General features: G+C 42.2%; 1 protein-coding gene across 1 annotated transcript; it reads right to left on the bottom strand.

Moving 5' to 3' along the window:
- Positions 1–941: 941 nt before the first annotated feature.
- Positions 942–9,705, bottom strand: IVNS1ABP (influenza virus NS1A binding protein). The gene is made up of 13 exons (XM_009701128.1): positions 9,595–9,705; positions 9,106–9,275; positions 8,949–9,024; positions 7,974–8,147; positions 7,461–7,586; positions 5,971–6,078; positions 3,673–3,799; positions 2,893–3,117; positions 2,611–2,732; positions 2,313–2,439; positions 2,095–2,226; positions 1,754–1,927; positions 942–1,277 (listed from the first exon to the last, which is right to left on the bottom strand). The coding sequence occupies exons 1-13, from the start codon at positions 9,703–9,705 to the stop codon at positions 1,024–1,026; spliced, it is 1,926 nt and encodes a 641-aa protein (XP_009699430.1). The 3' UTR covers positions 942–1,023.
- Positions 9,706–9,978: the final 273 nt, after the last annotated feature.

Below are 9,978 nucleotides of genomic sequence, written 5' to 3'. Positions count from 1 at the left end.
CAGACGAAATCAGGTTATTCGTGTTCTATCACACTTTCAAGCTTGGAATATTAGAAAAATAAACTGAAGACAGTGACTAACCAGGTGAATACATTTTCATTGCCAAGAGGCAAGAGTTTAAAAACCATGAGAAGAAAAACCCCACGCACCAGGTTTTGTTTTACAAAGGTTAGCTTGCCCATAGTAACAAAACTGCTGTACAGAAAGCACCCTCTGCCGTTTTCTCAAAATATTCAGAGCCAAAATAATTTTCCCACCCTAGAAAGTCACAGCTATGTCATGTTCAGAAACTCCATTCAGCTCTACAGGTGTTGCGTACTAACTTACAATATTGTAGCGGAGGCAAAAGCTCAGCTCAGCAGTAAATCGGTTGTCCCGCTTGGTCTCTACAGACTCCAAGGTTGTCTCTTTGCTTCGATAACCCTTCTGCCATTCTCATTTCAACACAGAAAATACTCTGCTGAGTATATAAAAACTGTTATAAAAAGGCAATCATAAAAGATAAGGTATTGGCAGGCATGTCAGCTTTTTTTAATAAAAAAAATAGCCATTATATCTATTTAAATAAGGCTTCTTGTTACAGATTGTTCCAGTTACTGAAGGAAAACAAGGCCTGATGAAAAAACCCCACTGCCCCCCATCACACCTTACACTTCCTGCCCCAAGAACACAGCCTGCAGGAAAAGTCATTTAACGTGCAACGTAACAAACCCACACGCTGGGGGAAGCTCCTGAAATGATATGCCCGGTCTCATTTCTCTTGCGTTATCTTCAAAAAAAATCTTTAAAAAACAAAAACCAACACACACCCTCAAACAAAGTTCTAAAATAAACAAAGAAACTGCTTCATTTTGAGATTCTTTCCCAAACAAATATGTACAGCACATTAATATGCAATATGCAAAAGCTCTGTGTTGCTGTTGGCAACATCTATGCCCTCCCCAACCCTATTCACAGGTGTACCTCTACTGAAACACAATTACATCACTAAGCCTGTTAGTTTGAAAAGGGAATTTAATTCACTTAAAACTTGTAAATTTTTGTGTAGGGGCTCCATTCATTTGACTCGGGATTGTAGACCTCGACTGTGTTCAAGAATTCGTTGCCGTCGAATCCCCCAACTGCGTAAATGGTGTTTGCCACGGTGGTGATGCCGGCGTTGCTCCTGGGAGTCGTCATGCTTCCCATCAGCTTCCACTCGTTCTTAGCAGGGTCGTACATCTCCACGCAGCTCACCGCGTGGGAGCCGTCAAAGCCTCCACCCACAAAGAGTTTTCCTAGCAAAAGGAGACAAAGTGAATGCTGCTTCACTGCTCGGCTCCAGCCCTCCCGCCAAACACCGCCTCCTCCCTGGGGAGACAAACGAAGCCGAAAGGAAGGAACTGCAGGTTTCCCCGTCAGAAACCTTGGCCTTTTTCAAGGTCTGAAGTTACGGTAGTGACCTGCTGGTCAGCAGAGCCGCCTGGAAGATTTCAGAGGAAGGGCAAAGTCCAAATTCAAAGAGATGCAGTTCTAGAAGCTGCACGGTGATGTTTTGAAAACCAAGAGGTGGGGGCAAATACCCCAAAACAAAAACAAGGAGGGTTTTGATTTTTCTGGTTACAGTTCTTAATGAAAATTGGAGGCATAGCCACATTCTTACTGTGCCGTTTCCTCCCCAAGAAGGAACGCAGCTTTGTATTCTACTTGCATCGCAGCTTAACACAAAAAATTCATCAAGCGCGAGAGGTTGCTTAAGCCCACGGCAACCTACCATCACGAACAGCCACTCCAGCTCCTCGGCGAGCCACGTTCATGGGCGCAATCAGGGTCCAAGTGTTGTTCTCCGGATTGTAACGCTCCACACTGTTCAGGCAGTTCCACGATTCTGCTCCTCCAATTATGTACAAATACCCGCCCAGCTCGCAGACTGCAGACTGATGTCTCCCTGCAAGCAAAGGCCAGCGGTTACAGCCCAGCACACAAGTCAGGGGCTAGCCGTACGCCACAGCAGCTGGAATTTAAATAGGTTGGGTTTTTTTTTTGGTTGGTTTGGTTTGAAACCTGCAGTTTTGCAATCGCCCTTTTCCCTCCCAAACTACACAGCAAACTTACGGATATTAAGGGGAGCACAGCTTGTCCAAGATTTTGTTACGGGATCGAACACATCACAGTTCTTAAGTCCCTTCTGGCCATAAGGATCTGAACCACCAACAATGTACAGTTTTCCATTCAGGGCACATACTCCTATTCAGATAGGAAAGAATACTAAGTAAGCTAATGAATAAATGAAAACCACCCCCCAACCAGTTGATCCAGCGCAGCTGTGTTACCTGCATTGCAGCGGTTGGTTCTCAGCTCAGGTACAGGAGTCCAGTCATCTATTTCGGGGTCATACATTTCGCCACAGCTCAAGTCATCCGAGTGACCGTTTGACCCACCCACAACATACAGCTGCCCCTGAATGGAAGAAATACATACCTGCTTCACATCGCAGTACGCAATTCAAATCATCAGCACTTTCGTAACCGTGTAACTACAGTTAAGCAACTTCATTGTAAAGTTCGCCCTGTCTGTCCCACCTCCGTGTACATAACGCTCCATTCCAGCGGATCTCCACCCACCACACACCATTAAAACCGCCATCTGGAACCGAGCTCTTGGGGTTCTCATCGGCGCAACGAAAGTCCAAGCGTCCTTTTGCGGATCGTAGCATTCCACCGTGCGCAAACACTCCTCTCTGTTGTATCCACCTAAAAGCAAAAGGTCAGACGATACCGCATTTCCAAAGACCAACTGCTTCAACGTTGACGAATACCGACTCTAACGAAGCGCACAGAGTTAAGAAGCCACTGTTCCCCTCAGCCCCCCAACTGCGCAAGTTGTTTAAAAAATTGTCGCTATTTCCTTTACCTGCAGCGATGAGCTTGCCATTAAGCTCGGCTGTGCCCAGCCCAGACCGAGCGTATTGCATCGGAGACATGGGCTTCTCTACGAGATCATTTGGTTGAAGCTCAAAACTCAGACTCTTCAGCAGCCGTGGCGTGCTGGTGGGAGAGCTCTGCGGGCTGTTACGGCCGTGCAGGAATATCACGCAGAGCACCCCATCCAGAACAGCAAGACACAGGTAGGTGTTACCTGTCGTCAGGAGACAAGGAGAGACCACCAATATAAGAAAACTGTAGGTGAATTTAAGCGAATGCCTACTAGGGTCTTCTGATTGTGCTTCTCCCTTCGTAAGTGTGAAAACTTTCTTTTTTCTGGTTACCAGTTCCAAGTGTTAGCCTACTTACTGAAAAATAGGAGTTTTAGATTATTAATGGAGTGCTCAAAGGACGTCAGACAGCAATCCAGAGATGTGCAAGGAGAAAGTCTCCTTGCACACATGCAGCAAATAGCTCTGCTAATTAATTAGAGGCTGCCCATCTCCTTAGGACTTTCTGGGTAAATCACACACCCCATGGGATGTGGGATGGCCCTGTCGGTAAGGAATCAAGATGTAGGTGATGCCAGTTTGGCCCCAGTTATGTTTAGAAACACCCCACAAATTACTGGGCCAATCACTTGAATTGCATCACCAGTTAAGAAAAAGCACTTGTGAATTCCCTACAGATGTGGAAGGCAATCCCCCGGGAGCGGGAGGTACACAACACCAGACGCATCTTTTAGAGAAACCCTGCCCCGGTTACTCACTTGAGGTTTTCTCTGAAGCAATGATTTTCCACTCGTGTTTAGGACTCTGAACAGTAGCATTTGGAGAAAGACTTCCAGAGGAGCTGCTACTGATCTGCTTGTGATCATTCTCACGTGGTGGCTTCTTCTGCAAAATCAAAAGGCAGCTACAGAAACCTAGCCAGAGACTACACCTCCTTCCACCTTTGCTTCTCGGAGCTAATACGTAACTATTCAAGAGAACACTTTGTCTACCACCTCCGCAGAGCATCATTTATAGCACACCTAAATTTTCAACAGAACATCTTGCCCACTCGGCAACAGTGGCCGAAAACCACCCTACATCTTATCTTGGTACTCATTTCACCCTGTGACTGCAGCTTTACGCTGCTGGTGTCTGACTAGAAATCGTTTCCAATTCCTAGGAGAGAGTATGCGTTACTAGCAGGATTTCCAAACGTAAGGAAAAACCTACCTCCGTTTAGAGAGAACTGATGTACAAACTAGAAGCCTCGCTTGCAAGCTCTGCTTCTGGAACTTGAGTTAATTGTATAATGCTCTTTCGAAGTGAATTAACTACTCTCCTCATTCCCTGAAGACAAATTAATTTCGCTTCAGTTCCTCCCTGTGCCCAGATTAGCTATTTCTTGGATTTTACTCCCCCGATGCTTCCCACTAACAGGAGATTTCTGCCTTCTTTTCTTCTTCAATTAAATTTATACCGTCGCTTACACTATTTTGCTCAATTAAGAAAAAAACCCCTAATTTCACATTTCAGATCACACTGCACAGTTGGTTGGGTCACTCAGGCTTTTTCTAAATCATAAGACCAAAACACAAAAAGTTAACATTCTGCCTATTCTGTTTAGCAGCAAAGTTTACGACCGCAGTACCAAGTCTGCGATGCTTGCACAGTTCCCTGGAGTCTGATCTCTATGGAAACTGTCGTAAAGCTGCTGAAATACATCATCTACCTCACAGTTAACCTTACCCAGAAGGGTTTGATTGCTGTACTCAGCTCACCAAGAAAATAAATTCGTTTCCGGATAGCATTTTTGTTATTTCTGAATCTTCATCCAAATAACAGCTTATTCTCTTATCCTTAAATTGCCTTGACACTTACAGAAATTACAAACTTCTGTAATTCAAAAATGTAAAAGTTAGTTTTTCCAGGACTGTCATCTGTGGGTTTCCTGGTGTTAGTTCTCTCAGCTGTTTAGAACATCTAAAGTTGGCAATCCTTATTATCAGAAAGGATTCAGAAAAAAAGAAAAAAATAAAACCTCTTGGCCTTATTTCTGAAAATGAACTTTTTGAACGTTCACCTCTCAGCTTCTAAGTATGACAAGGAGTAGCATCCAAAGGTGGTGAAGTCTATGAAGGCTTACTGAAAACAATTTAGACACTGGGAGATTCGCTGGCTTTTCATTTTCCTCTCCTTTCCCTTCTACAACTCATGTTCGGGATGGAGAGCGTTTTACATAAACATTAGCTAGAAATTTCAAGTATACTTTTGTATCACCACACTCCGCTGTTACGAGTTAAAATACAACAATAAATTTGCTTCTAACTCAATGAATTTAAACAACCTTGATTTGGATAAAGCAATTGATAATTTACATCTATCAGCCCTTTTTTGTTCGTTGTTTCTTAAACAGCCTCCATTGTGCTAAGCCGTGTGTTTTTCAGAGTTGACAATGACTGTATCTGGCTAGAACTACAAAAAAAAAAAAAAAAAGAGACAGAAAAAGAAAAATATGATCTCAAAAAGCACAAGACTGATTTGTGCACAGCCGGAGCACTGGCCGTCTCTACATCAGAAGTTACCTACTGCTGCTTTTTAAAATCTCTCTAGCACATTACCAGCGCAGCTGAACAAAAGAAGCAGAGGCTGGCAGCTGAAGGATTAGAACTTATGTCTGGAATCTTTTTCTGTGCCAAAATTTAACAGATGCATTCTCCACTGCAAGCCAAGCAGTCCGTGATTCTTCACAGTCTCTTGAATATCTCTACAAAGCCACGGCTGACTTGCCACAGCTGACTGCTTTTCTACCTCTTCTTTCTTCTAACAGCCTAAGATTTATTTTGAAGTCAAACCTAAAGCACTCCGTTTTGCAAAGGCTTAGAGTCAGTCTGCAGAAAACGCAGCACCAGCGACTCAATCACCACCTCCAGTAGCTTCGAGAAAGATACTTTCTCATCACATATTTCTCCCTTAAAGCTACCGCTGCTTTCTCTGCTACGGTACGCAAGACTTCAGGTGTGCTGTAAACTGCTCCAGTCTATCTGGGGTTACCTGAGACTGTCTGCAATTTGTACCTGCACAAACTGAATGTGGTCATCATCACTGCCATACACCTCAGCCTGTCCATCTAGCAGATTTCCATCAAGCAGCTTGTGATCAGCTGAGTAGTACAGCGTTTGAACCTGCAAAAACAACAACAGAATACCCATGTGGCTGCCGTCTCCAGTGCTACTTAGCTACAGGCAGATTACAAAAGGCAGGCACCAGCATACTTCTCGTCATCTCATCTCAATCTAGCAGAACGACAAAACTAAAAGGAAGCAGATGTCATGGTGGCAATCTTCAAACATGGGATGAAGGCTCCTTAACTTTCTCAGCTTGAGAGAAATCTTCCGTTTTCCAAGGACTTCTACTGGTTTTCCAGCACAGAAACATTAGACAAGCAAGAGGCACATTAATTTGCAGAATTACACACATTCACAATCTCATGCAAGCATTTTCGTTAGCCCCGCAAACATGTTTTCTGCTTCGAAAAATACAAATATTTATCTCGATCAAAAAAAGTTAAGAGAAGCCAACAGTGGACTCTAAGAGAAAGGTACGGGGATGAGGGACGACAACACAAATTTAAGTTCTGGAGGAAACTGCTGTGCACAACTAAACACCAGATGCAACTGTTTCAGTGAAATGCATCTGAATTTCAACACGATCAGAGCTTTTAAAATGAGTTATTCCAAAAGGAAATACACACTTGAGAATATACGACAGCATCAACATGTACGTTCGCCTATACAAGGGTTGCCGAAGATCTATCGTGCTTGTAATAACAAACTGGGAAAATTTTGATGTTTCATAGGTTTTTGTAAAGTCCCTTTTCTCCAGGCAATTAAAAATTTAGACTCCCCACTCATTTTTCCATTCAACACTGCCCAGGCTATATCTAGTATTAGTATTCATGAGTAAAGCCATTTAAAAACACACAACTTTTAAAATAATGGATCCTGTAAAGGAGTAAGTAAACACCATTAAATCATCATCATCGTTCTCTGCCCACAGCGGATTTTCTTAGGAGAACTGGGGCAGGACTGCTGCTTCTGTACGTGTCAATACACTTGAGGTTTCTTCTTGGTTCTTCAGCCTTGGTATCCTAGTTTTGTTAATAAACCTATGGGGAGATAAATCAACGGGGAGGAACAACCATTAGAAGCTTTTACCTACTTTGCATTTACAAGCAAAACCTGCAAAGGAAAACATCAAGAATCTACGGCAAGTTTCAGTACCACCTCCCCAATTCTAAAGCAAGATACACGCCACTTTGAGGTTACCATACAGCACATAGTGAGCAAAAAAAGGAAAGCAGAAGACCAGACTGAACAGTTCATTCAGCTCACCTGAATACCCCCCCAGTTTCTCAGCTTAGGGGTACCTACAGTAAAATTTAAATTCTTTAGGGTCACAGTTAAAAAATTGAAAAAATAAAAAAATTAAAAAGGGATCATCCTTCATATTGATTTTTTTTTTTTTTAAGAAAAATATGTTTAATCCCATTTTCTTAAAGACTAACCTCTTCCATTAGATCTTCCAGGCTGTCTCCATTCTCCCAGATGCTGCGCTGTACCCAGTTGATTACCTTTGTGTACAATTTGCCGTTGCTGGGTAGGCCAACATTGTCTTCCAGCATTACTTCAAGCTTGAATTAGAAAAGAAAAGGAGGATTTACTCTATAGGTATTACCCTTGTAGTTGTAGCATCCTGTACTTCATGTAGTGAGCACTACTCTCACTTTACCATAGAGCCAGAAAACACCACCTACAAGGAGCTTTTGGCCTATGCCACTGAAACTACGAAGCACATTTAAGTACAACTGCAGCTATTCTACATGCTTAGAAAGGATATCTATTCTCTACAGCTAAGGTTCACAGAGGTACAAGTATTATACAGATCCAGAAGTTTCACATTGTTGGTAAAAGTCAGTACACCAAGTTTTCCTGCTCCCAAAAAGGAAGCCATAATACTCACTCCTTGGGTTGCTTTTTGGAAATCACGTACCAGAGGAAGTCTATAAACTTAAGCTCACCTTTAACCGTGGAAGTTTGAGAAATTCTTCCTGTTCTGAAATCTCTAAAAGATGTTCCTGAATGTAGCCATCGATCTTGTTCAACAAACGCGAGTCTCCCATACAACTTGCAAAGTTCCGGTAAGAGATGCAGCTCTGAACGTCCATCTTGGAGAGCAAATAGTCACCACAAACCTTTCAAGAAAAAAAGCCCGCACCTTAGTTTACAAGGAAACAAGATTTTGATACCTTTAAATTATCCACCCCAACATACAGCAACAGCTGTTTTCTAACTGCAGAATAGCGACTGTCTGTTGTCACCCCCCCGACACCCCGTGCTAGAGCTGTAAACAAAGCGTTGCCTTCCATAGGAATAGGCATACATGAAGAGTCACACACAGCTGAAAGCTACTCACATATACATTGACCCCACGCTTTCCTATTGAACGCCTATTCAAAACCGCTTAACTGCAGTCAAGCGAAGATAAGAATCCCCGTCCCCTTGTCAGAAGGTATCCCCATTTGTGGCAAGAGTAAGGATTTCTAAAGTCAAGCGCTACCGCACTTATCTTTAGGAGCCTGTGGATTGTTCTTTCTCCCACATATCACTGCCACAGATTTACAGGTTTATTTTTTCCACATATCGCTGCCAGATTTACAGGTTTAATTATGCCCCCCAATACAACCAAGCACACCACTGCTTCCACAAACCTGAAGGTAAGTAACCAGCTGCGATTCAGAAGCCGCTTTGCTTATACGGGTGCACAAATACAAAACTTAGCTTCAGAGAGCCCTTCAGCACAGAGATAACGCATGTGGAAGCAAGCCATACTGATGTCACTCAAATCAATACAATGCTGATGAACATGTAAAGAAGCTTAGCCGCCAAGCACTTTTTCCACAGAACCATCATTTTTTGTCTCATTAACACCAAAAAGCATAATGCTGTCAGCATGAGAAAGCAGAATGGACTTCCAGAAGAGCCAAGAACTGTACCTGCTTAACTCTCTCCATCTTCAACTTCTTTGCTGCAGAGTATACATCTTTCACCAGTTCTTTATCAGCTTTTAATCTATTAAAGAAGGAAATTTATCTTTATTATTTTGATTTTTTTAAGTTAAAGTCTACTCTGGTTTCTGTGAAAACTACTTACTGAGCAGTATAGGCATAATTCAACAGAACTTCAACAGCTTCTGGATTGAGATCATCGAATTTAACATGGGAAATTCCATGACAATCGCTGTCACTATTGAAGATTTCAAACAGGTAAGGACTGCAGCAAGCTAGCACGGCTCGGTGCGCCAACATCTCATGTCCACATACCTTTATTTAAAGCACAAATAAGAAACCCACATGCTGGTAAGAATTTTTTTTGAAGTATGTTTCTATTAGTATAAAGGCCTACCCAAGTGAATGTCACAGTTCAAATCAACTTTTCAAATCAATACAGTCCCCACTTTATGTCAGCTGAAAAAAAAATGTTAGCATAGCTTCTCTCAAAGTATATCAGATTCTTTTTTTAAAGTATGCATTTTTCAGAAAAATCAGATTCTAAAATCTCATGCCTCACAAACAATGAGGCAGATAGCATTACACAGTGTAACAAAAACCCAACTGCATTCAACCAACAGAAAAAAGGTACCTGGAGACGGACATCGCAGAACTGACCACTTTTACGTAAGGCGTTTAGCTTGGCAACAGATGACTCGATGAAGTTTTCATCTTCAAACATCAAATATCCATTAGGAATCATTTTGCTGTTGGTCTGGCTGAAAACAGAGCGTATAAAGTTTACAGATATGACATTTTACTTCAGTATAGAAGTACTACTAACACACTGTTTGCAAACAAACATTCATGGGGAATTTAAATTAAAAAAAAAATTCCATCTCAAAAAAAAAGCCTATAAGATTACTACTGCTGATGAGTACATGTCGACAACAATCCTTTGGATCGACTGGATGAATGATTTTCAGAGACTGAGGCCACCACTTTTAACTTATCCACATCACTTCAGTAGGTACCA

The sequence above is a fragment of the Cariama cristata genome, unplaced genomic scaffold, assembly GCF_000690535.1.
Source record: "Cariama cristata isolate BGI_N322 unplaced genomic scaffold, ASM69053v1 scaffold7955, whole genome shotgun sequence".
Taxonomy (NCBI): Eukaryota; Metazoa; Chordata; class Aves; order Cariamiformes; family Cariamidae; genus Cariama; species Cariama cristata.
Note: the sequence above shows the minus strand (reverse complement) of the source record. Positions and strands in the feature narration are given on the sequence as shown.